This window comes from Perna viridis, chromosome 2, assembly GCF_037379345.1.
Source record: "Perna viridis isolate PV_CMFRI_1.1 ecotype Kerala chromosome 2, ASM3737934v1, whole genome shotgun sequence".
In the NCBI taxonomy this organism is placed as follows: domain Eukaryota; kingdom Metazoa; phylum Mollusca; class Bivalvia; order Mytilida; family Mytilidae; genus Perna; species Perna viridis.
The window spans coordinates 69,221,370-69,249,228 of NC_142446.1; the positions used below are offsets into that span (position 1 = coordinate 69,221,370).

Genomic DNA, 27,859 nt, shown 5'->3' on the forward strand with positions numbered 1-27,859 from the left:
GGCGGTACATCGTACATCATTGAAATGATGAAGTTAAAGAACAAAGGGTCAATATGATTAAATCATTGACCGGATATGAGCTTAGTTCAGGGGAGAGAAATATTGGCCATGAAGCTTTTACGTCTGCTCCTGAATGCTTTAAGTCCTGCATGAACACAAGCATCATTTACAAGAATTATTTGATTATTTCAAAGTTTACACAATCTGATACAATGTACAAGAAAACAAAATGTGAGATGGCTCTTTCAATATATATACAATATAGAAAAACAAATCACGTTTTTCCTTCTTTGCAAGAACTAAGAAATAAAGGGAACGAACTTAGGTTTGGCGAAATACAACAGGAAGACCTCAGCACACCTACAGAGCACTTTAAAAAAATGCACTAATTAATGAAAATGAATAATTTTTTGTAGGTCACATCTACTCAGAATACGATGCTAAATCAAGTATGTGCCCAGAATGCTATGAAGAATATAAAGAATTTCGTTGAAAAACTGATGTTTAACTTCCATACTCATGTAAGAAATACAAGTTAAGTTTGATTACAGCATCATAGTTTCAATAAAACGATAATATCATCGCTTCAAATTTCTCGGTAACCGACTTTATACATTGGCTCTATGGTAGAACATTCAACATTGTCCATTGGCATTATCGGCATCTTATATTAAATTTATCTAACATCTTTAGACGTACTTTGAATGTGGTGCTTTTTTTGTTCAATAGCCATTAGATTTTGTGCTAGTTAATGATATTTAAAGAATGTTTTAAATTTTTAAACAGGTTATACTCGATGACTTGGTTTTGGCAAGTTTACACATTATGCTCAATGACTTGGTTGTGGCCAGTTTACAAATTATAATCAATAACTTGGTTTTGGCCAGTTTTCACTTTATACTCAGTAACCTGGTTTTGGCAAGTTTACACAGTGTGATCTGGCCAAAATCAAGTAATTGAGTATAACCTGTTCAAAAATTAGAAACATTCCTTACAATTTAATTTCTAATGGATGACCATCCAAATATCAATAATTGACTTGTAATCATAAGGTAATTTTGTTTAGAATTATTTGAATCACAGAATGCGGACCAATTGACGTTAATGATGTCATAGTACCAAGCAACCAAAAAGCTCTTTACAAATCAAATTAAAGTTATTTAGTTAAAACATTTAGACCTAAAGGATAAAAAACATGATAAAAACATGTGTTTTGATGTACTTGAGTTTGATACTATGCCATAGTGGGATTGTTATTGAAATAAGGTCAATGAATGACCAAAAGCACATAGTTTTTATTTTGTTCATATTTTTAAAATATATTCTTTTTACCGTACATTAGAAATGAACATACTGACTGAAAGTTTTCCATGTGTGTTAAAAGGCAAGATTTATTTATTTTCAATTATTTAAGTTAATGGTTCCAGTAATGATAATGAAAATAAGCCAGCAAAATATTTTAGAGTTCATATAATAAGATTTCTTTATGTATTTTTTTTTATTTCATAATGTAAATCATAGCACCCAAACAGTTTATACACACCAATTAAATGATTTTTTTACTGTTGGGTCTTCTTTTTAAAGAATGATTTATTTCTGGCATCATAATAAATAAAGAGGAAAATTCATTTGTAATCAAACACTTCCTACTTTATATCGTAACATGTTCATATACATTTCATGAATTTTTTTTATGTTCTTCATGAAAGTAATTTCTAATGTTGTATACTGCATATGAAAATATACTTTGACCAAGTGACATGGTAATTTCTTGGTTAAACGTGTGAAAAATAAGGCCATATCAATTTTAATATATATACCCAAGTATTAGTTTCTTGTGATACTCCCAATTTATTAGTGATTTGAGGTGAATTCTGATGTGTATACTGTTAAAGTACTTTAATTTTCGTGGATTAGGGAAGAATTATAAATTCTTGGATTCTTGAATTAGTGGTTTTGAGATTTTCAGTATAAAACACATCAATGAAAATTTCCTTTTCATTGGGAACCAAATTTCGTTGTTTGGTCTACCCACGAAAACCACAAAAATAGGTACATCACAAAAAATAGTACTTTCACAGTAATTAGACTTGCATATGGTGACCACCTACATAAATTGTGTTCAAAAGTAATATATAGAATGTGTGATATTGATACATGTAATAATAGTAGTTGTATCTTCAAAAATGTTATATCTGTAAGATTATAATTTTATGCATTTTAACTTCTAAAATGTATTTAAAACTTATGAGTTATTAGAGCCAGGGGTTGCAGCTCCTTTTTTGGGGGGCAGTTCTAGTCAGTATATTGATAACACCCTGAAAGACAGCATCTTTTTCAGATCCGTTCCTTATTTAAGTTATTGGAAACAACCCTTTTCTTAATGAGAGGATTTTTCCTCATATTTAATTTTTATTGTTTAAATACAAGCTAGAGTGTTGTTTTTAAAGTAAAATTTTTTTAGCAAATTTTGACCTGCTACTACTGCTCCTCAAGATATTAAAATCAAACTTGTGAGACACAGCAGGTAGCTTGTTTTATATATAACAATGTTTACTAATGGAATATCCAGGCAAACAGTTGTTGTGTTGTATGATTTGATATTTAGCTATTTTTTTTAAAAAAATATTTATGAATAAAAATTAATAATGCTTGCAAATTCTAGTCTCTATTCTCAGTCCCCCCCCCCACATTGGCAAAGGACAATATAAACTCACAAAGTCCAATAAATTTGTCAGTAAATGCACATTACAGTAGGACAGTCATTCCAATAAAACTAACACTATTTGTAAGGTATGTAAAATATCATTTATCTAATTTCATATAATAACAAAGGCAACAGAATACGTAAAATCATCATTTCATCATAATGTTAATTAATCCCAACACTCATCACAGTAGATTTATGTCAATACATTTACATTTTACATGTAGGACACAAAGGAAAACAGATGACTACTTGGAATCTGAAAACAGCTGGTTTGTTATTTATACAACTAAATGTTTCTCCTGAATTATTTATCTTCAAAAAGAAATCTACAACAATTTTTTTTTATTTTTCTGAAATAAATACAAATGAAACAATACTTCAAGGCAAAAAAATATTAAATCCCCTAAAACAAGAGGCTCCCAGGAGCCTGAATCGCAAACCTGGTTAAAGTTTGTCTTTCAAGGGCAATAAATTTAACAAGTTGTCCAACAATTTGGACTCCAGAAGACTTTGGTAAGACTGTCATAAGGATCATTTCAGTGATAGAAAGTTTCTTTCTTTTATAGTTTTAAAGATATTGGCTGAAAACTGTAAAAAAAAAAAAAAAAAAAAAAAAGGTCACTTTTCATCTTTCAAGGGCAATAATTCTGAAAGGAGTCATCTGACAACTTAGATTCCTGATGACTTTTGAAGGCCTTATAATAAGGGTCACTTCAGCTATAGAAATACTTTTGCTAAACCTAACAGTTTTGGAGATACTTGTGACAAACTATTATCTGACCCTATGTTCTATTTTTAGTAACAGCAGCCATGTTTTTTGACAGATCAAAAATCCCCATAACAGTTCTATGCATGATACCCCAAGGAACATTCATACCAAGTTGGGTTCCATCGGTCAATTAGTGTCAGAGGAGAAGATTTTTTAAGGAATAACATTCAAAATAGCAAAAAAAACGTCGAAAAAAGGTGTTAATTTTGAAAATTTGACCACAGATAGATCTCACCATGCTGAACACTTTTACCACTGTCAGAATTTGGCTAAACCTAACGGTTTTGGAGATATATGCAAAAAACTACTGTCTGACCCCTATGTTCTAGTTTTAGTAATAGCTGCCATGTTTTTTAATGGATCAAAAATCCCCACATCAGTTCTATGCAGGATACCCCAAGGAACATTCATACAAAGTTTGGTTCCAATTGGTCAAGTGGTGTCAGAGGAGAAGAGTTTTGAAAAATTGTTAATGACGACGACAATGGACGCCAAGTGATGGCAATAGCTCACATGGCCTTTGGCCAGGTGAGCTAAAAAGAACTTTCGTTTTACATACCAAAAGGATCAAGCCAATCATATATGTAACCACTGTGGTAAGTGTTGGGAAAATATGGTCAAGAACATTCAATTATAAAATTGAACATTTATCATTCTTCTACTTTTCTTCTTGAACTTAGTTCAAATAAAAGTTTACAAACTTATTTGAAGACTTTTATTCATCAATTTGACTTCAAATAACTATTTAAACCATCTTAATAGCACTTCTTCAGTTGCACTTTATAAAAACATTAACAAACAAATAAACCTATGGCATCATGATACTGGAAGAGATATGAAAATATTAAAAAATGCCTCATGATTTAAAAAAAAAGATAAATAAATCACATGACCATTTGATCACATGACAATCATGTAAATGATGATGAACACTTCCAAAATCACGTCATACTCAACAGAGTTAATGCTTACATTGTAATACATGTATACATAGCAGAACATTTCTAAATTGAATATTCAAACATCATGTGTGTTTTAGACCTACAAATAGGTAAAACAGGTCAATATTCCTTCATGAACACAAACGTGAATACATCGAACTTTATAAATAAGTTGTTGCTTGATTCATTACCTAGTAATGATACGACCACAATTTTGAAAACTTGCAAATCATCGTTGTAAAAGTATTTCAAACGGCATGTGAAATGATCTACCTTCCATTATAATGTACAAATGAATAATACTAATTATAGAGATGATGAAATCATTCTCCAAATGCTATGATCTCTCCTTCTTTTTGATTGGTCGTTTGCTCATGTGTTTGTTGATAATCTCAAATATTTTTGTTTTATGGTCCAATACTTTTAACATAGAAGATTTGGCTTCATCCAATTGATCTGTAATCAGCTTGCTTCTCTGTAAGTTTGCCTAAAAAATTGTCAAATTCAAATAAGGCAAGATATTTAAATTTTTGGTGAAAGTTTAATAATATTTTTTTTTCATTGATAGGACAATAGGATTATTAGAACTCCTATAATTCATCCTCAAGAGTAATCAAGGGCACCAATATTATAGCCGAAATCAGAAGAATGTAATCCAGGGATAAAGATGAGACAAGGAAAACAGACACACACAACAAAGAATATGAAATAACCAAAATAATATGTACAAAGAAACAAAACAATTTGTTGTATATAAATACTGGACACTAACAACAAGCATCAGGCCACATCAAATTAATTTGTAGATTCTCATCCTTGCACACCCCTACTCAAATGGCCCAACCCAAATTTTTCTATTTTTTATTTTTTACAGTGGTTCAAATTTCTGGATTTCTTTCATGTCCATATCCATCATGACTCTACTTATACACAATACTATAGACTTCTGGTAAAAAAAAACAAGTAATGTGGTGTATGTTTATAGGATATCTTGCTACTTTTGGCAGATCTCAGGAAGGTTTTCATTATTAGTCGCATTATAAGGGGGATTAAAGAAATAAAGCTTTGGTATGGCAAAAACATAACCAAAAGTTCACATTTCTAGGCATTCTTCAACAAATTCATCAGTGGGAATAAAACATTACAAATCTTGGAAAAAATAAAAAATAATATCATCCCATCTGCCCCATTTTTTTAGTTGCTGGTGGATGAGAATCTACAAATTGATTGGATGTGCCTAATACCATTACATATCAGCTAATTTTTTTGCAATATATATGAAATAATATCAAAAACATTTTGAGTTTACAGTAATCAACCACCAACTAAAGATAATGTTAGTCATTTGCTATTACACTGACCTGAGTTAATTCATGTAATAATCCTGAGTCATCTTCAGGAGCATGCTGCCTAACAGGCTGTGGGGCAATTGACTCCTGAAGAGCTAAAACTTTCTCATGTAATGTCTTCTCTAAGGCAGTCTGAAAAATAAAAACAAACAAACATTAGCATTTCAAATATGGTCTGATTCAACCACTATAATTATTCTTATTGTACAGATGAGAATGGTTCATAATATATAAAAATGAAAACCTGTCTTCTTTTCTTCAAATAGCTTTCAAACAAGACAACCAATTTCATGAACTACAACTAAAATTGTTTTTGCCTACAAAAACATATGTCTTCCGAATTTAAAGTTCAAAGGTAGTATTACTCCTATAAAAATCAGTGGATTACAAATTCCTGGTAATATGCAGAACTACATATCATGTCCTAACTACCTATGAAGTGTCATGGAATTTGGTGCCATAGTATATGAGAAATTACAATTTCAAGAGTCAGACGGTCAGGTAAAAGAATACAATATGTTTCTCTGAAACATAATTACCACAATTTATTTTGAACTGTGAACAATTCGATGATAAAGAAAAATGTGGACATTTGAAACAAAAATAGCATCCATTCATTTTGTAATGCTACTTGGTTGACAAAAAAAAACAGAAATATGTATCAGAAGTGTTGAATATAAAAACGAAAGTTGTAACAATAAAAATCCTGAATGAAAGGAAAAAAGGAATTCCATCTACAACAGATAAAAATATCTGTCCACGAAATTACAAAAGACGTTATTATGAGATTTACTACAGAAGCTAAGAAATATTATTTGGATATTCTCTATCATCTCTTTCACACTTACTTATTTCATTTAAGGCAAACTTATAATTACTTCATGGTTCTCAAGTCCTCCCTCCTTTTTTTTAAGGCAAAAAATAAGTAAAGCCCTTAATGGTTTTCATGAATTGGTCTGAGGACCATGAAATTAACTTTGAATGGTATGATATGGCCTAGCAATATTTTCCTATCAAAAAAAGTTAAATTCATAAATTCATATTTCAGAAAGAATAATCAATATTATTTTTAAATGTATTAAAAGAGCTATTTGATTTCCATATTCAGTAAGACATAATACAAGTACATGTATATACAAAAACAATTCTGCTACTATTACTCTAAGACTTGTGTTAATAAATTTGCACTTCAAAAAAGTATTCATACCAAATCTTCCATCTGAGCAGCCATGTGATAAAGTTTCCAGCCACTGGCTTTCTGCATTACCCCTCTTTGATTAGACAATTCATTCACAGTAGGTCGTCGCTCATCTGTAAATTATTTCATTATCACTATTTTATTACATGCTATGAAAGAAATAAGCACAGTTACTATATTTGTTTAAACAATATGTCAAAATTCATCTAGACTTACCCTACCAGTGCACCTAGTCAAGTTCTGCTTTTAAGAATTTCTCTGTTTTTTTTTTTAATTTTGCTGTTTCTGCCTTATTTTTTGTATCCTTACTTAATAGCACTTTTAATATTGCTATTAAAATTATCTATAATTACTCTAATGCAATAAAAAACATGTTTCGTAACATGTTTTATTCCATGCAATTTTTGCATCATGGTTAAAATTTAAATTTTTAAGTACAACATTTGTTAAACATTTTGGGAATTTTGCATCAAACATTTTCAAGCTTAGGATTCACATATATCAAGTAACCTATTTTTAATCATTCTAAGAAATCCTCACTCATTATAAACTATTTATCTACGACTTTTGAGGGAAAATGCAACTATGAAACAAGAGAAGTAACTCATTTCACTTTCAAGGATTTTCAGATTATTTTTTTTTTGCTTTTTCACAGCTTTTTCCAATCTGGGAGCACCTGGACCTAAACCCTTGCTTTCCCCCAATTCCCAGGGTGCATGGCAATCCTGTTTAGAAATCTGGAAAGGATATAAAAAAAACATACACAAATGCTGTCCTTACCTTTTGCCTTAACATCTGTATATCTTTGGAAGTGATTATTTCTAGATTTCCATGAGATGTTATAAAAGTTCAATAATGAAATATTAGGTTTAGTCTTTTCTAGTGTCCACCGTACCCCTTCATCATCATAATATTCTGTAAAAGAAGAAAGCAACTTTTACTACTTGGTCAAGTAACTATGGTTCAATAATGTGCCTTTAACTGCATTTTTTAAATTCAGTACTAGAGTCAATTCAGAGTCAATCATATTTTTGTGAAAAAGAAAAAAATTCTGTTTTTTGTATTTGTAAAAACTATATTTACCAATGTTTAAAATTACAACCCATTCACATTTCTTTTTACTTTTGTAATAACTTCAATGGAATCTTGCAAATAAAGAGCAAGGCATCAATTAGGAAATACTTCTAAACTTCAGCAGCTTGAATTAGCACTGTTCTGGGGTCTGGGCCCTGAATTCCTGATGCAGGACCTTGAAATTTCATTGACCAAGGTCCTGGACCTTTCACTTTCGTACAGAAGACTTTTCATTTAGGATGCCAAAAAATCAAGGACCTTTAACTCTTGGAAGAAAATCTGAACCCCTGAATTTTCTCAACAACCTAAGACCGACCTTAAAATATTGTTGGTTTGCTGTTTATCAACCAACTCATTAAAAACCTTAAAACTCAACTTTTTTTATTCTATTTTTAGCACATTGGCTTCACTTTTCCAGAAAAAAAAATCACCTACTTACCTACTCCAATCTAAAATTATAAGTTACAGCAAACCAACATTTATTAAGGATGGCGTAATGTGGGGAAAATAATATCTCATTGAAGCTCAAAACCATTTAGTTTTTCAGAAATTATTCAAGCATGGGAGTACAATGATACACATTTTTTAACAGTTCACAAGGGTTTTATATTTCATATGGCTCAATTCCTACCATCTCTAATTTCCATTTCTTCCTTAATATCAAGTTTTTCTTCCTCAAAATCTTCATCCTCAGATGATGAAGAATCTTTTAATTCCTGATTAACATGTCTAGAAATAGAAAATAAAAAAAATCATTTTATATTGTAACTTTCATAGATTGTAACAAGGACAAGGACATAGACAATAACACAGGAAACAGCATCATAACATGCTCACAAGTCTCCACAAGAACATCAATTTGTGAAAGTATGTCTGCCATACATTAAAAAGTCATTGTGATTAGTTGTCAGCTTATTCAGTTATTTTAACAATTACAGATTGCATTAGTTACTCATATTTTACAACTTGTATGATTTAGTTCCATTTCAAATTCTGAAAACAAATACTGACTCTTCCAAAATGACTATACTATATAAAAGATAATTGAAATTATGATTGAACTTACAATAATTGTTTTCTTGGTTTCTTTCGAGGTGAAGTCTCAGTACTATTAGGTAAAGAGTTACTATTTGAAAAACCTGAAATATGGGAAAAATGCATAAAACAATCTACATGTATATACAATGTATAACAATTAATTTTGACCACTGAGGGTAACTGAAAGATATACAATGTATAAAATATATGAGAAACTGACTAAGGTAGAGTTAAAAAGCTAAATGAACAATTCAGATCAAACATAGATGTAGTTTCACTATCCAAAAGCCTTCCTCACAAAAATAATGATCAGTTAAGATTACGAGAAATTGAGAACTACCAGGCAAAATTCAAGAGATTTGAGGAAAATTTTAACTTTGAAGTTTTTTTTCCATGAAAACAAGCTATAATCACCAGAGTGTGGAGAGAGAATGACCAGTGGAAACTACAATAAAGAACTTAAGTAGGTTCCTTACACATGTTAAAACCTACAGAGCCTAAACCACTGCTTACCATTTTCTACAGCATCAGTTGGCTCTTGTTTTATGCGTAAATCTGATAGTGCATTCTGGGTAGGGGTCGTAGCCTCACTTGATAATGCTGTATCAGTGGATGACTGGCTTTCACTAAAAATAAAAAGATTTGCATGTAATCAAACTAGAGCATGTCCTAAACTTTTTGTATTAACTAAAAATATTAACACATATCACGTCTTTAATTCTAATATATGTCAATTTCTTTCAATTTGCAATATAAATTTATCTTGGAATAAAAAAAAAATCAATTGTAAGTGTGCTCAAACTATAACTTTTCCCTACAAAGAGACAGATTTTGCAATAAAATTTCTATCATTTCTTAGAGATTTAAAAAAGTGGGAAACTTTCAACAAAAATTTAACAAACCAAAGCATAAGTGGGAAAGAAATCATCAGGAATAAGTAAAAAATTTCACATACCCTGCTGGAGTGGCTGGTGTTTTTGGAGAACTGGTATTTGACTGTGGTGCAGAATCAGTTCTTGAATCAGGTCGGGGACTATTTCTGTCAACGGGTAGCTTCTCTTGTGTAGTATTTAATCCACATACAGGCTTCTTCACAACTGTCATACTGCAAATGTATTACACATATTTAATTCATATTGCACAGTAAAAAGTGCAACATAGGTTTGAGTTCCTTTATATCTAAATTTCTTATCAAATCAGATTCAGTACTTGATACTATTAGAACTCCTTCTTAATAATTTGAAATATTGTTTTTTTAAGATTTTCCTTTACTTTCTTAAATAAAGCTGTCGGTCAACGTTATATTGACTGGTAGGAAATTATACGGACTGTGTCTTTATTTGACGTTCTACTTAATGTTGAAGAAGCGTAATCGTTCTGTTCCTTTGTTTACTTTCTTTAATAAAGCTGTCGGTCAACGTTATATTGACTGGTAGGAAATTATATGGACTGTGTCTTTATTTGACGTTCTACTTAATGTTGAAGAAGCGTAATCATTCTCTAACTGTTATAACGTTTGTTGATGGGGCCTTTTCCCAGCTTACTCAAAGGTGTGTTTACACTTATTAAAGACCTTTTGGTGATCTCTGTAGGTATTTACAATTTTATAGAGGTTATTTATTGGTGCACTTGTTGTGTTTCACCGTATCTGTGCCTTGTTTTAAAATTAAGATGAAAGATATGAGAAGTTGTGAATATTTTTTCTCCACACAAATGAGGGCAAAATACACTATAATAGTACAATGTAGCAAATAGTTCAAGTTACTTTGGCCAAATTGCACAATATGGACTGGTTGGTGGCCCAAAAAATTTCAACAGACTTCAGCCACACTTCAGTCCTTATGAATTTTTGGGGATGACCAATGAGTCCATATATTGCCATATGACCCTCAGCATCATAAACTTTCTGCTAAATGTTCTAAATATGAACTTCTGCAAAATTGTTAAGATATAATATATAGTTTTCTCTGAAATCCATTATGTACATAGATAAGAGTAAACCTACCCTTCATTTGTTCTTTTTCTCAGAATAGTTGGCCTTGGGGAAGAATTGGCATTTGTAACCGGTGTATTACTGGGCTGGCTGCTTTGAAACTGGGTACCACCGGGAGCTTGGCTTGCATTGATGTATAAATAACTAGAAGCAGTGGCCAAATTGTTCATATTGCTGCTAGCCAAAGCAATGGCTGATAAAGCCGACACAGAAACTGCTGTTGTCATGACAACTGAAGTGGATGGAACTGTCATGGCAGTCACATCTTTTGGGGTTGTAGACCGTATGTTAGCTAAAAAGAAATGAGAGATTGAAATACAAGAATGAAAAGAAAATACCAACCACACCATACACTATATTTTTCGAAAGTAATAAATTAATCATATCAATTCTAAGCAATCATATATTTTTTCATGTTTTAAATACCAATCTGTGTAAGAATCAGGCAATATGTAGCATATCATTTTCTCAATTCGGTATTTTTTGCCTCTGTTATAATCAAAACATCTAGAAGACAAAAAAAACTATTTAGATTTATGCTGAAGCACCTGTAACTTAAATGTTCTTTGACTGCTTATGTAAGGAAAAAGTGCAGAAAAATTATATCACCATTTTTCCTTAGCACATTTCAACTAAATTTGACCTATCAATATCTTAAAAAGGCAAATTTCTGGAGGTTATCAGGTATAAATAGCTGGTTAATGCAATAAAATCAATTTTTTTCTTCATATGCCACATCTCATACAACATTTTGCTTGATTATTAGATGGAAAAGTACTTAAATTTGGCACGTTTTAATTTTCCTGTTTTCTTGGACATACATTGATTTAGTTTTGTATTTTTTTTAATCTATTCACTTGTATTTTTTTTAGGACTGAGAGAATTTCTGATAGTTGAGAGACAAGTTGTAATAGGTATATTCAGGTATTCAATGTTTAAGATATGCTAACAGACTGAGTCTATTTTCATATAAAAATCTTTCACCATACACCACTTGTATCATCAAAACATTGAATAGCATTTTAAAAACTATAGATGTAAAAAAAAAATACAAGAAAAAAAATCACCTAGGACTAAAAGGATAAGTGTGTGTGGTTCAAAAATTAGTGCTAATATTTTTGAATTATAATCCAAAAACAGGAACCCCATTTTATATAAATAAAGTCCCACAACAATTTAGTCAAATTTTTTAAAAATTGAAAATGAACTCACACTAATAGAAAGAAAAAGATCAACATAATTTCATGAAATAAGTGGAAGCGTTTTATGAGATATTGTGCAAAATGTGAACAATGTAAAAAGAATCCCTACCATCAGACGTAGTTGTATAACTATTGGTGACATTATGAGACGTAAACAGATTTAGAGGAGTTTGAGGTCTCATCAGCATACTAGGATCTACTATTCCCTGACTTGAGGAGAGCATGCCATGCACTGCTGCTTGTATTGTTGACAAACTTGGTTGGTTTACTGTAAATATAAAAACAGTAGGTGTTAGGCCATTCAAAGTTAATTTCTTGGTTTCAATAATAACCAAGAGATTAAAACAAGAGGCTACCGGGAGCCTGAATCGCTCACCTTGTTGAATTTCGCCTTTCAAAGGCAATAAATTAAACAAGAAGTTGTCCATCAATTTTGACTCAAGAAGTCTTTGGTAGGACTTGTCACAAGATCTTTTCAACAATTGAAAGTTTCTTTTAATCCATCATAGTTTTCAAGATATTGACTGAAAACTATTAAAAAAAAGTCATTTTTCCCCTTTGAAGGGCAACAACTCTTACAAGGAGTCTGAAGACTTTTGTAGTCCTAATAATATGGACCTTTTAACTATTGAAAGAATTTGGATAAACCTAACGGTTTTGGAGATATATGTGAAAAACTACTGTCTGACCCCTATGTTCTAATTTTTAGTAAAGGCGGCCATGTTTTTCCATGAATCAAAAATCTCCACAACAGTTCTATGCAGGATACCCCAAGGAACATTCATAGCAAGTTTGTTTTCAATTGGTCAAATAGTGTCAGAGAAGATTTTTGAAAGAAATAACATTAAAAATAGCAAAAATCATTGAAAAAGGCCAATAACTCAAACATGGCTTAACGGATTAAAACCAAAATTTAAAACCAAAATTTGACCAGAGATAGATCTCATCATGCTGAACACTTTTACCCATGTCAGAATTCAGCTAAACCTAACAGTTTAGGAGTGTGAAAAACTACTGTCTAACCCCTATGTTCTATTTTTAGTAACGGCGGCCAAGTTTTTTCACGAATCAAAAATCTCCACATCACCTTTAGCTAGGTGAGCTAAAAACATTATAGTTGGCCGTAAAATGTGAAAATCTAAATGTCTACTTTTCATGGACATTTTTCTGTGTACAGAAGATATTTTTCAGTATTTGAGTGAAAGTGGATTTGAGCTACAGACTTCAGGTCATCAAAAATACCTTTTCGTCTTTTAAGAAGTCATTAATTAACCAATCAAAAGTTAAAAAAAGTTTAGCAAAAGCATGATGCAATTTTTAGCATGAAAAAAGTAAGAAAAGATTTAACAAGACTCACTTAGTCCAGGTCTAATAGAGGATGCTGATGAAATTGGTAAACTTTGAGCTGCTGCTGCCATCTGTTGATACATTAAGTTATGATATTCAGGGGGAATCATATACGGAAGGTGTAACTGGGATAAGTTCAATGGTGTAGCTGTCCTGTGAATAAATTATGTCCAGATCATTAGTTTAGTCTTTACATGAATACATAAATCCTACAACAGATACTTTGGAAACATTAACTCGATCTTGATTGGTATGCCCCATTTATATAAAGCAACAAATCAAATTTGAAATCAATCCATATACTGGGAACAGATTTTTGTGGCAAAATTTTACAAGGAAAATGGCAAAGGCCCAAGAAACACTGGGAAGAAGATAATTGCAACAAAATTCAGACAGGGATGGACAAATGAACTGAAATATTCATTTGCTAAAACAATAAGTTGTTTTAAACATGCCATAGCAACAAACAAGCCAGCTTGCTAGATCTTTGTAACAATTTAGCCAGGGTAAGTAAAATGTGACTGAAAGTGTTGTGGTGGTCATTACAAGCCAATAAGTAAAATAACAGTAACAAAATGACCTTAGTGATCTGGATTGAATACTTTACCTTGTATCTGTAGCTGTGACTGACCCTGGTAGTGTCATGGTAGTTGTCACTGGTCGGTGAGCCTGCGGCAGAAACAAACCAGCTGATGGTGTTTGGGTGTGAGGTATATTGTGGGCTGGAGCTGGGGTTGGGTGTGACACAGTCACATGACTAGAAGTTTCTATTCTTTGGTGTTCCTGTGTCGTGGTTGGTCCAGCTGGCCGAGTAGGAAGGTGTGTTGATGCTGGCTGTTGTTGGCGAACTGGATTTACTTTAGCTGTGAAATAGATTGTTTTTACTCTATAAGTCCAATTTCATAAATTCATGATAAATTTAATACTCAAGTTAAAATTGTATTATCAATTTTTTTTTAATGTTACCTACTAAATTCTAAAAAATATTCATCAAAGATTAGACCTACTTCTCCTTTAATTAATTATTCAGATTATTGAATTATTCAGATTATTGAATTATTCAGATTATTGTGAAGTAGTATTTTTTGCATTAAATGGTTTTGACATTTAACAGTCTTCATAATTAAGTAGTCTGAGACCAAGCCTTGTAAAAATGAAGGTGGACCTGTTAAACAGTCAACTAACATGAAAAAAATAATAAATGTTGAATCTAGGCATAAATATAAACAGAAACTCAGGAACAGGGATTATTGATGGAGATAAATCAATGGTACACACCAACAAAGATAATGGAAACCAATTTATGATACTTATCATTGGGAATTACTGATAGAAATGAATAAATGGAACTCACCAACAGGAATAATCGATGGAGATGAATTAAGGTACTCACCAACAGGAATAATCGATGGAGATGAATTAAGGTACTCACCAACAGAAATAATCTATGGAGATGAATTAAGGTACGCACCAACAGGAATAATCTATGGAGATGAATTGATGTACCCACCAACAGAAATAACCTACAGAGTTGAATTAATGTACCCACCAACAGAAATAATCTATGGAGATGAATTAAGGTACGCACCAACAGGAATAATCGATGGAGATGAATTAAGGTACTCACCAACAGGAATAATCGATGGAGATGAATTAAGGTACGCACCAACAGAAATAATCTATGGAGATGAATTAAGGTACTCGCCAACAGAAATAATCGATGGAGATGAATTAATGTACCCACCAACAGAAATAACCTACGGAGATGAATTAAGGTACGCACCAACAGAAATAATCTATGGAGATGAATTAAAGTACTCACCAACAGGAATAATCGATGGAGATGAATTAATGGTTGTAGGAGTTGATGTCATCGTCAGAGACACGGCAGAGAAAGCAGTAGATGATACTGGCAGTGCTGAAACAATATATTATAATAAAAAACTGAAGTTTGTGTTTGCCTTCAAAAAAGCATGACTCCCCTTTTCCAATATCTAAAGGGGTATAACTCCTACAAAATTCAGTGGATCATAAATTTCTCATAACACACACAACTACATATCATGTCCTTACTATCTATGTTTCATGAAATTTGGTGCAGTAGTTTTTGAGGAGTTGCTCTTACAAATGTGTGGCTGACAGACAGACAGACAGACAGACAGCGAAGTGGAGAGCGATATAATTCAACTGACTAGACAATACAAATAGGCATCAGGACAGGCATTTATCAAGATAGAAAGTGGGGGTTGAGATCTGACTAAATCAAAATCTCTACAGACTTACTCCATATAATTTTGGTAGAATTATGTTTAAAGGCTTTTGTAAATTGACTATTTATTATCATATCATTAGTTCAAGTCAGCATTTTTATGAAAGCTGAACCATAAACAGAAATTAAATAAAAAGATATAGGTATAAATAAAAACAATTTGTTATTCTGATATCAAAGTAAGGAGAAGCAGTGATAGCCTAGGCTAGCTGGGGTATTGAGAAGGGTTTAAGCTCTCTTCTACTTGTCTACAGGAATCTAAAAAAGTTGGTACAGTGAGACTTCTCCAAACTGGACCCTCAAAAAACTGGCCTTCCCCTCAAACCGGTTGTTTTCAAAAGTCCCAACCAATATACCTTAAAACCTGTGTATTTTGTCTTCAATAAACTGGCCACCCCTTAAAACCGTACATAAGCCGGTTTTTCACAGTTTTAGTTACTGGTACATAATTCAAGTAAAAACAACCTCTCAGTTCCAGCTGACTGGTTATAGTTGACCTGTAATAAATGTGTCAACAAAACTGTAAATGATTATGTATATAATAATTCATTCACTGACCGTTTTGCATTTCATCAGTGGACAGATGATAATTGAAGGGGACAGTTGTTTAAATAACAAATTTAATCCAGACATCACATTTTGTCACTGGTTCGGTGTTAATTGGTGTGTACACACATTGGGCAATCGGGGTCATTTAATAGTGCGATCTTTAAACTGTCAATCAATGTGATCTGTATCCAAGCCAAAACAATAAAGAGGTGAAATTATTAAACTTTGAGGACCAGTAGTTTACTAAAACAGAATATATGACTAATTACCATCAATAGCCTTTTGATCTTTAATACACATTCCTTCAAAACTGTGAACATATTTTGTTGGCAGTACCGTTTGTAAAATCAAACCATTTACAAATGGCCAAAAGTTTTGAATTGGCAAACTGACAATGTGTAGGGTTATACAACACATAAAAGGAGACAGCTCTTAGAATGCATTGCTATTTTTCACAAAACCGGCCACCCCCTATAAAACGACCATTTCCTGTTGTCCCAGTGGTGGCCAGTTTGGAGAAGTTTCACTGTACTTTGAAATTTTGTAACTGCTCAATAAAGAGACAAGCATAGTCCAATTTTTATCCATACAAGACATCCTAATCTCACCCATGGTTGAGATAAAACATATTATGTTTGTGATGTCACAATAAAATGTTTTACAATCTCCCATAAATCCATAAGAATTTCCACAAGCAGTGCATTCTAAATTGGCATATTAATTACAAAATTGTTTCTAAAAGTGAGAGAAAGAATAAAACACTGCTAGTAAATGCAAGACAAGGAAATCTCATTTCCGATACCCAAGGAAGTCTGTGATTTCTCTGTCTTGCATTCTCAGCGATTTTAGATTCTTAATATAGGTCAAGCAACCTACAATGCTCTCTCTGAGCCAATATACACGATGCTTTTCAGTGCTATTTCTTGCCCTATGAAATCAGAGATCAATTTAGTTTACAATGCACTGTAGATAATGTGCAATTATTTTATCTTTTAAAAGCCTAATAAGGTAATTAAGAAATAATTAACTCCATTTTATCATTGTTTTACCATGAACTGGCCATTTATGTCACATTGAATTACTCAAAGCGATACCGATGGGTTAAATTACGACATTAATGGCCACCCCCTGGTAAAACAATTCATTTCGATTCTAATAGGACTAGTTTCTCATATTTTTGAATAGAGTAACCACTATTTTATTTGCTGTCAACAAACTTACTTTTATTAGTCTTGGGCACACTAGACAGGACAGACTGTTGTGTTATAGGGGTCTGAGACATTAACATTTTAGTAGTAGGTAGGCCATGTGGTATGTGAAGTTTCTGTACAGGTTGTTGATGGGCAATTTGTTTTTGGAGTAAGTCTGTGTTTGCCCGAGTAGGCTGAACTGTAATCTGTATCCCAGCTGTAGTGGATGGTGCAGACTTAAGTTGCCTGTAAATACAAATATTTTACATACATTAAAATACAATGTTAAGATATTTCATTTTAAGATACTTTAAGCATTTTAATGTAACAGCATATCAAAACTCAGATGCTCTGTGCTTTATAAACTCAGATGACCATGCATTGATATAGAGTGACTGGATTGGAGGTATTACAATATTTTCAATACAATTCTCTTACGGAGATTACACATAAATAATATTGATACATCACATCAAAAATGAAATTCCAATACACATACTTAAAGTTAAGTTTATTTATATTAAACTAAGCAGTTGGAAAAATGATTGGTTGATTGTAGCTTAATGACAACTGGCAATTACTTCATTCATTTCAAAACATGAACATCTAATGAATTGTTTATGTGCAAACTCATAGAAGAAGGAAAAATATGTCCACTCAAGACATCACTCTAGTTCTGAGCCAATCAGTCATCGTTCAATCTGCTAAAAGCCACAAGCTTGGCAAGAAGGATTACCAATTTTAAATCTTTGTTAGATACTAAGTATGGAACTTCTGAACCCTTCTGACTTGAGAAAACAATATTACCATGAGAGCACTGTGACAGTCATATTATCAGAATGACATATTCTTACAGTGAAAGCAAACCCCCACTCATACAGAAAGTTGATATCATAGAGCAACCACAATCACTTACAACATATGCCTCATCTATATGAAGCCACACACTAAATAAGAAATCCATCTATCCATTGAGAGATAATTGTGATGAAATTCTCACTGACAAACAAGGTGATTCTACCTACTTGTTCAGTGGGGTTATAATTACACTCAGTAGTTTAAATCAGTCACTGTGAAAGTACTATTGTTCATGGGGTACCAATTTTCGTGGTTTTCATGGGTAGGCCAAACTACAAAATTAGGTTCCCAACAAAAAGAAGATTCCCATTGATGTGTATACTGAAAAACTTCAAAACCACAAATATAAGATTCCACATACTTTCACAGTATTTTAAATTATGTGTATTACACTGCTGAGACAAACACATTACCATGAGATGGCCGAGCTAGTCATGTAGGCAGAAAGACATGCATTTATTATATTCTTACAGTGAAAATTACACTCAGTAATTAATATCAATTATTTTTTTTAATACAACTCAAGTGCATGGGTTACCTATATGGTTCTGAGAGTGATGATGAGACAGCTGGTGAGATAGCTCTAGTTGATGGAGGAGTTGTTGTTCTAATAGGTGTGGTGGTGATGAGAGATCCTCGTGTTGAATGGATCCCTGTTGCAGCGCTTGATGATGGCAAGGCATGATGGGTTGATCGTCCCATAGGGACAGCAGTGTTAGACTTGGGGGCAGAAAGAACAGAGGCTGCAGCTGCTGGTCCTGAAATGATACGTGTAGATAATGATTTACAACTTATGTTATGAAACACCCAAATGCATATAGCAGCACATTTTCTAAAAACCCTTTCATGCTATTTTTATGAGAAAGCTCAGTCAATACTTCCGAGAACTGAATGCAATAATTTCCTGTAAAATTTGGCTGAACATATAAAATTTCTACAGGAATATGTTGCATTTTCCTTAAGGAAATACTGACAGAGCCTGCTCAGAAAAATCGCAGGAAAAGGTCTATTATGTGGTACTGAAACACTTTTTAAATGTTAAAGGCAATAAAGTATATCTTATTCCAACTGACACTTCAGACAAAAATATTCAACGTGATGTTTGATGTGAGATAAATATTTAGCAAATTCCCTATAGTTAAAACACACCTTTAAAGATTCTATTTACATTAAAGTGAACAAATGTTAAATGTGTATAAATATACATGTAAGAGCAGGGGATGAAAATTCCTAAAGCCCGACGCCGGCAACTAAAAAAATTGCACCTCAGACTTGCCGTTTTTTAATGAAATAAGTCCATCAGGCATGGCAAATCTAAAAATATAAAAACTCTTTTTTGAAAGATTTTGTTTTCATTATTTGGACCATGTTTCTGGATCTATTCCCTGACTTATAAATAGTTATAACTTTATTCTTAGAATGGGTATTCACTAGATTGATCTATTCATTAGTCATTCTGAAGTCTGAATCACACCTGTGCTTGATCAGATGCATTTTTTGACATACTATTATTAATCAAGCGCTGGAATGATAAAGATCAAATTTTGTTGATAAACTCTAGAGGAAAATATCGTTGCTCAATTACAATTTCACGGTTAAAAAAAAACAACGCAGAAACAGAAAGCTGATGACATAGCATCAGACCTGGAGACGGAATCAATTGACACCGTGTCTTCTTCCCTGCAAACATAGAATTATACATAAGAATATCAGATAACAAAATTGTATTTATATCGATTGGGACATGACACAACATTGTTTGGGCTTAGTGTACCAAAGATGGAAAATCCAGGGCTCGGGTCTTCCAAAAAAATTTTCAACCCCTGAAGAGAAATCCAGTACATGTATCTAAAATATACTGTTTGCAACATTAGGCATTTGAAAAATAATTAAATAAAACATTTGTATTTGATTTTATGCTGGACTGAAAACAAAGCCTTAAATCAATTTACACATAAAAATGGTCTTAGTTCCTGTTAATTTTTAGTTACTTTTTTGCAGGTATTCATCCTCTTTTCTTAGACTTGACAAAAAATTACATGCATCTTTATTTCCAATATTCATGCAATGACGGAATCTGATACACTATACTCGACATCACACACAGCACATTTTCGAATTGAAGCTCCACTTTTAAACCGTCTGGACTTACCGCTAGAGTTGTCTCTCTTTTATTTAATCTGAAGACAGTTCGCATATATGCATGACGTGTTAGTACCAATGAGTCATTTATTGGCTTAAATCGTGCGTAACAAATCCTTACGAGAAAATCCCATACTAATATCTGCCATGTTGGTTTCTATGGGACAATTTGTTTACAAATGAAGTTTGTAAGTTCCCGTCGAACTTCGGTGATAATTGTCAGCTTGATCAACTTCTCGGTATTTATACATTGTTCACGTAAAATAAATCCGGGATATCCAAACTAACATCGAAATGCATTCTGGGTTCTTAGCTTTTTGGACAAACCATTTAAACGTAAACAACATCTCCTAGCAACCCAATCACTGTAAACATGGCTGACTTTTGACAATGTAAATATTGGGACCGAGAATTAAAATCTCACCGGAATTTAACAATTCAATGTTTAGGGAGAAGCCGTTTGGCTAAACGAATGAGCAAGTCATTTAAGACAATTTAAACGACAGTAGGTGTCAATAAAGTCGTAGAAAATATTTTTATTCAAATTTTAACAGCATCTTATTTATGTGACGCCAAGTATAAGAAAACTCATTTTACAGATCTGGTTATAACATTGAAACTGAAGAAAAAAAACTAGTAACATTCAATCTAATGTTACAAACAAATATCACAGATTTCAACAAAAAAGGTTGTCAAATCTTAATACGGTTTAACTCTTATGACAGATATTCCATGCACTACAGAAAGAGAATATCTGATCACTCAAAAAGACCATGCATAATACTAGTCCAACATGCTGAGCCAGAGTAAATTTTTTTATTAACAAGTAATGGTTGGTCAATTTAAACAGAGATTGGATGGTATACACGAAATAAATACAGTTTTTTTCTTCATTTGCTAAACCTAGTACAAACCTCTGGGAAGATGAGAAGGAAATGGTGCTTGATGTTTCAGTATGGAACCATCAGTAACATGAGAACTAGAAGAAATAGGTGTGGGTGCACTAATCTGAACAATACTGGGCTGGGAAACACCAGGTGTCGCCACTTTTACAATCTGGGTTGAAGACATCTGTAAAGGAGTCGTAGATGATGGTGTCAAAGTAGAAAAGTTAAGAGGACTCTGTGTCAATGAAGACTTGCTGATATCTATACTTCCAGGAAGCAGACCTGTAAAATAAATAAACAAAACTGACATTTTCCATGGAAGCTTGCACATGTAACTACCTATTAAAGATAACATCTTTCTAAACATGTGTACATATGTGTTTTGGGGTTCAGGTAAAGTGATTAGAAGATGTGAAATTGATGTTTCTTAGTCCATCTTGAATTTAATAAAAACATTTATGTTATTGATTCCTTTTATTTATTTTCAAATGCTCCCTTTATAATAAATCATTTTTCTGTTTACTTTAAATCAATTAGTTCTCAGAAAAATTTTAGTTACAATGAAAGCATTTACAAGAAACTTATCTGAAAGCCAATTCAACATTAAATTTCTATATCACCGTATATTTGGACACATCAACTCAGCATACTATATTACTGAGGAAAGTATGGTACAAACTGAAATGATGCAGGGCTTACATGTTATCAGAGAAACAATTCAATACCTATATATGTCATTTGTTTGGATATGGAATAGTCATACTTAGCTAATTTTTTACTCTATGCTACTACAAGTAAAATCTAAAGGGCTACAGTATAGTTAATTCCAAGTTCATGAAATGAGTCAAATGAAAGTGCATTAAATAACACACTAGACACATATTTACATGTCTATACATTGTAACATTGAAAAATAAGAAATATTTTGATATTTTATTTTCAAAATGATAATTTCTGTGAAGTTCCTTAATTACTATTGTTATATAGATGAAGCAAAACAAATATAAATGAACATTACAAGAAGGGATTAAAATTTGCTATTGAGATCAAAAGGCCCAGGACTTTTTTAAAATTTGGAATAAAAGCCAACCTTAGGAAAAAAATAGTGCCTAGAAAGCTTGATGTAAAGTATTGAAGATGCAGACCCTAGGTAAATGAAATTTAAAATGTCCTGGGTCAGAAATTAAATGATCCAGACCTTGGACCCACACTAATTTGAAACCAAGACAAGAAGTTAACTTCAATGAAAATAACCTTGTGGTAAACCAGCTGCTGGAAGAATGGCTTGAAGAGTCTGTGCTGAATGGGCTGAAGGGGAAATAACTCCAGGAATATTCTGTACTAAGAGTGGTCTAGATGGTGATGGCTTCGGAATATTAGGTATGGTCTGAAATACAAATTTCATAAAATGAACAATGAAAAAAGAACCACATACATATACAAGCTATTATCAGATTATTTCAGAACCATAAATTCTAGAAAATGTGTACATGTACCAATATAACAGACTAGTGAAACACAGTCAATCTGTTTCCTGAAAAAATGAGGACACAATTTTCAACAAACTTTCATATATTTTTATGATGAAACAAGAATTGCTTGCTAAAATGGTTTTAAGACCAAGTAAGTCTCCACAATAAGAGTACTAGTACCTTGAAAAGATTAGAATACAACTTAAAAATACTGTCTATGAAACAAGATCTTGCAAAATGGAGCTAAGAAAACCCTGACTCAACCATTTCTGTCAAATCAATATATATATATGTATATGTTAAACAGAAATTTGGAAAAGGGAGACATGGTACAAGCCATCATGCAAAAGCAATACACCAAATATTTAAGCATTCCATTCAATAGAAGATAAGAAATCTATCACAGAAAAGTGTAACTGACAGATGGAAGGACACTGTGATTGAAATGTAGCTACAAAAAATGATCATTTGTGCAATGTGCCTTTTGTTTAAATGTCAATGATTGATTAGATTTACCTGGTAAGGGGCACTAACTCTTGAAATATTTGACATTGAAGGTTTACTGGATGCTGGGATAACAGGACGGGGCTGTCCATCTTTACTTGACTCATCAGGAGGCTTGTCCCCACTACTTGGATTACTCATTTTTAACTGAAAATTTAAAGATACTTTCATGTAGTGTACATATTGCTAAACATCTGTCCTAAGAAAGCTGAGGTTACACTTACAAATTTGAGACATGAGATACAATGTAATACATGTGCATTATACTACATTCTGAAAACTACATGTATGTGAAGGTATACAAACACTAAAAATGACAACAGCTTTGGCTTTTATTTACAAGTAGAGTGTCACAGGTTCTTGAAATACATTGTACATATACAGTGTATGTAATAAAAGCTCTATAACTTTCACATGTTAGTGCAGCCCAGACAAACTAATGTTGGCAGTGCTCACCATCTGTATTTCTGGGTATGATGTTAAAGGATGTCCTAATGCCTGGGACAAGTGAAACTACCATAAATATTATTTATTTTTCAACACTCATTTACCAAAGAAAAACCTAAATTTCAATTCGGGCAAGTAGAATTTTTTTTAGATAGGCACATTTACATTGATAGTAAATTTACTAAACGGACGATTTCTTTAATCCAGTCTTAAATGACTAAGATCATTTTGAGAGGCGACTTGATCTCTGGTTACAAGTTTATGTAATGCAGAAAATGTACTTACATGTAAAACTTTCCTTATAATTAATTTTACTTTCATGCAAATATAGCACAAACTAAATCCTTTCCAACATAGTGTACGTGTTCATACAAAAAACACATGTCATATGAAACATTTGCAAGATTTAATTGTAGTTTTGATGCTGCATTAATCAAACTGTAAGGCTAAAAAAATAAATGAAATAATCTTGTATCCTTAACACAGCATATGTACATGTACATGTCGAACCCAGAATGGTTGGGTTAAGTGTAGACATAAACAAGCCCTTTATTTCGATTGTGCTTAATGTACATGTTGATGTACTTTTATAATATGCAAGTTTCTGACAAAAGTTTACATTTAATTTGCAGTCTGACATAAAAAGGCAATTCATAGCAAGATTTAGAAAATGCATATTGTGGTCCCATTTTAGTCCCCAAATTCCTTCATGATTACAGTCACATCCAATAAAATCAACTCTAACCTTCCTTTGATGTAAGGAACCTTGTGGTACAATTTTATCAAGCTCAATCAACTAACACTCAGGGCTGCGGTTACATTTTATCACACATTAACTGCATGATTACAGATTCATACCATTACACAAGTGTTCATGTACAGTGCAGTATCACTGCATAATCTTGTATCTTCTATACCTCCCAGTCACAGTTTCACTTATTCCATCAATAAAAGAATGCTCCCTCCCCCATAGAGAGTGAAAACATATTGGCATATCTGTTAGTGTCATGTACACTGTACTACACTGCTTTGAGATGTCCCCTACCATTTCAGACACTAACCACAACAATCTTCAAGCACCGCCATCAATATGAATTTTTTTAAATGTAATGTGTAGAGACGTACTTAGTTCATGAGATATGTTGTCAAACGGCAAGTAGTAGGAATATAACTCGTCAAATTTAATTTAACAAATGAATAAATCAAGAAAATGGAGTGACGAAGAGAAATACGATCCTACCTTGCCAAAAATTACCTGTGAAACGAAACGCGTTTCTTCCTGCTAAGTAGATCTGACGTGTCCTTTGTAGTCTCAAAATGCTTAGAATATACCACTGATACCGACACAAATTGGGAAAATATCGACAAATTTGGTGTCGTATTTTGCCTCAATTCTCAGGTCAATCGCAACTCAAAATGTGTTGTAAAGATTGCTCTGATTGGTTAATTTCACCATATGATTAGAATGCGCTTCCGTTAAGCTGTAAACTATAGTCTATTTTAATATGTACAACTAAACCACGTGACGATTTTTTGTTAAAAATAAACTTTAATTAACCACGTGGTTTTCCAATATGCATTTTTGTATTATTTGAAGCAAATATTGTTTTTATACATTTATGAATTAATTTGTAATCAGATGGTTAAAATAATTTTGTTATATCTCAATGGATAAAACAAATATTGACACGCCCTTATTCAGTTAAATTCAGAGCTAAATTTTCATGTTTAAAGATAGAAGATAGAAATATGTTTTCAAATTAATTTATAAGAATTGGCTATGATAAAAATTTTGTCTATTGAAAAATAACAAATTTTCCATGAGCATATTTTGTTTCATGCACTTCGCGCAACAAACAATATGCACATGGAAAATTTATGTTATTTTTCAATATTATTATTACTAATAGTAACCAAAAAAAACAAAAAAAATCAGGATTTCAGGTTGTAAAGAATATAATGTATAAAATAGACTAATAAAAGTAGAATATCTTAGCATGCATGCACAGTAATTATCGGAAAAAAAAATTGACAAGAGGTACGCGACAGGGGTTGGTTTGTGCCTCTAAACATCACTTAAATTTATTTCTATTTCAGAAACAGTCACCTCGGACAAATTTAAAACGGTCTTTGGTGTGACGTGATAGGGGATGAGACCTCCCGTACTCGAGGCGAGACTACATATGTCTCAAAGTGGTGCATACCCCACTCCCTGAAGAAGCATGCGCCTTAAATATGTGAATTAATTGCTTATCAATATCTAAACTACTGTTAAGTTTCAATACTTTCATTTCAGTTGCCATGGATCAAGCAGAAGCCAGGAGACATGAGATTTTAACAGGAAAATTATGGTTCTGGTCGTTTTTTTTTTTGTCAAACAATTACAAATTGTTGCATATACAACATTTGCATTTTGAATTAAACTCTTTATCATACAAATTTGGTGAATATTTTACACGGGATTCCTCGAAACCTGTAACTTTGCAGTGGCGAATCCAGAGGGGTGCAGGAGGTTGGCATCTCCATTTTTTTAAGATTTGTCATTTTTATGTGTAAAATTGACAACAAATGTCAAATGATGTCCTAGCACCCCCTTTTTCTGGGGAACCTCGACTGGCACCCCTCCTTTTCAAAGAGTATTCAAGGGAACCAAGATTCTAGCGGAAATCAAAAGAATGTAATCCAGGGACAAAGACCAGACGTGGAAAACAGACTTGGTGTCTGGATCAAGTCCTTGCCTTGGCGATATCTTTCTTGTATTTAAAATCAATTTAAACATTCAAATAGGGGATAAAGACGTTGACAATGTCACCTTTAAAACATATTGTTTAGGGAAAATGGGCTGACAGTACTAACAGAATTGAGATGCGGATCTAAAAAATCGAGCGGAAATTGGAAAGTAATCTAAAATAACTTAGGAAAAACTTTAAAAAAGACTTTTACTAGCAGGAACAGTGAATTGGGATACCATAGATGGTTTCCGAAACAATTATTTATTTAGTGCAATTAAAAATTAATCCACATCTTAATTCATCTATTACATTGGTGGTAGATTTCATCATTTATTTTATTTTAATCAAAGCTTGATACACACGGACAATTAACATTTCTTCGTCAATTGCTCAATTATTTGTCCATGCAAGGAAGTTCGTTTAGTCATGGAAAAAAACTCTATTAACTATATTAGTCGCTGTAACAATCAATCCTTAATTCAAAATATCACTTAAGAGACACACTACTAAGGCACTTCTAAGGCACAAACCATTCAATCAGCGAGGGATGGCATAGATTATTATTTTGAACAAAAATAAATGTTCCAAATTTGGAGAGATTTTTTTTTTCATCCATTAAAAAAAATAATGATTCTTTCACAAAAAATATAATCTTTTCTGACGTCAAATCGCAGCCACCCCCATTAAGGATAAAAATTGTGGGTGTCCAACCAATTGACAATTTATTAACAATTTATGCCAATCAAACGATTCACACTGCTCATCTCTAAATTCACTTCAATGTCAAATGACTGAAAAACTGCGAAGTTACCATACTACATTTTATTTGAGTGAAAAAAAAAACATAGATACTTCACTCAAGAGAAAATGAGCCAAAGCTGGATGGGAACCGGGAGATATTAAAAGTGGGTGGGATTTTAACAAATCAATGGAGGGATGTAAGCTTGAGTATATGTATATGTATATGTATATGTATATGTATATGTAAAACAGTACATGTATATGCATACAAACCTGAATAAAATGATAATTTGATATTTTACTAAAGAAAATCCAAGTGTACAAATAAGAAAAAAATATACCACAGTAAATTTGATATTTCACAAAAGAGTCTTAAGGCTGTAACTTCCCTGACCAAAGTGTCATGTGACGATTAAATCATTTTTATACATAAACTTTCATAAGTCA

At 32.4% G+C, this 27,859-nt stretch overlaps 2 protein-coding genes across 10 annotated transcripts in view; one reads left to right on the forward strand and one right to left on the reverse strand.

Moving 5' to 3' along the window:
- LOC148626693 (NFX1-type zinc finger-containing protein 1-like) overlaps nucleotides 1-3,044 on the forward strand; it is an 18,748-nt gene extending 15,704 nt beyond the window's left edge. For 6 of the 7 annotated variants that reach the window (XM_088570882.1, XM_088570878.1, XM_088570880.1 and 3 more), the window contains one exon: nucleotides 417-2,659. In XM_088570882.1, coding sequence (XP_088427008.1) covers nucleotides 417-493 — 77 coding nt within the window. In that variant the 3' untranslated portion in view covers nucleotides 494-2,659. Of the gene's footprint in view, nucleotides 1-416; nucleotides 2,660-2,934 lie in introns of those variants that run through there. The other variant, XM_088570884.1, reaches the window with a different exon arrangement.
- On the reverse strand, nucleotides 2,786-27,812 carry LOC148626694 (uncharacterized). Of its 3 annotated transcripts, none has more exons than XM_088570904.1 (19): nucleotides 27,686-27,812; nucleotides 23,505-23,639; nucleotides 22,771-22,903; nucleotides 21,544-21,798; nucleotides 19,026-19,245; nucleotides 17,661-17,875; nucleotides 15,444-15,539; nucleotides 14,229-14,484; nucleotides 13,632-13,774; nucleotides 12,384-12,542; nucleotides 11,085-11,364; nucleotides 10,035-10,184; nucleotides 9,593-9,705; nucleotides 9,108-9,180; nucleotides 8,673-8,770; nucleotides 7,748-7,882; nucleotides 6,977-7,080; nucleotides 5,782-5,901; nucleotides 2,786-4,907 (listed from the first exon to the last, which is right to left on the reverse strand). In XM_088570904.1, exons 2-19 carry the CDS (start codon nucleotides 23,631-23,633, stop codon nucleotides 4,758-4,760), a joined length of 2,829 nt encoding a protein of 942 aa, XP_088427030.1. In that variant the 5' UTR covers nucleotides 23,634-23,639; nucleotides 27,686-27,812; the 3' UTR covers nucleotides 2,786-4,757. The 3 variants fall into 3 exon arrangements, with proteins under 3 accessions (XP_088427030.1, XP_088427028.1, XP_088427029.1); XM_088570902.1 differs by lacking the exon at nucleotides 27,686-27,812 and adding an exon at nucleotides 25,195-25,395; XM_088570903.1 differs by lacking the exon at nucleotides 27,686-27,812 and adding an exon at nucleotides 25,180-25,375.
- Between the last annotated feature and the right edge of the window lie 47 nt (nucleotides 27,813-27,859).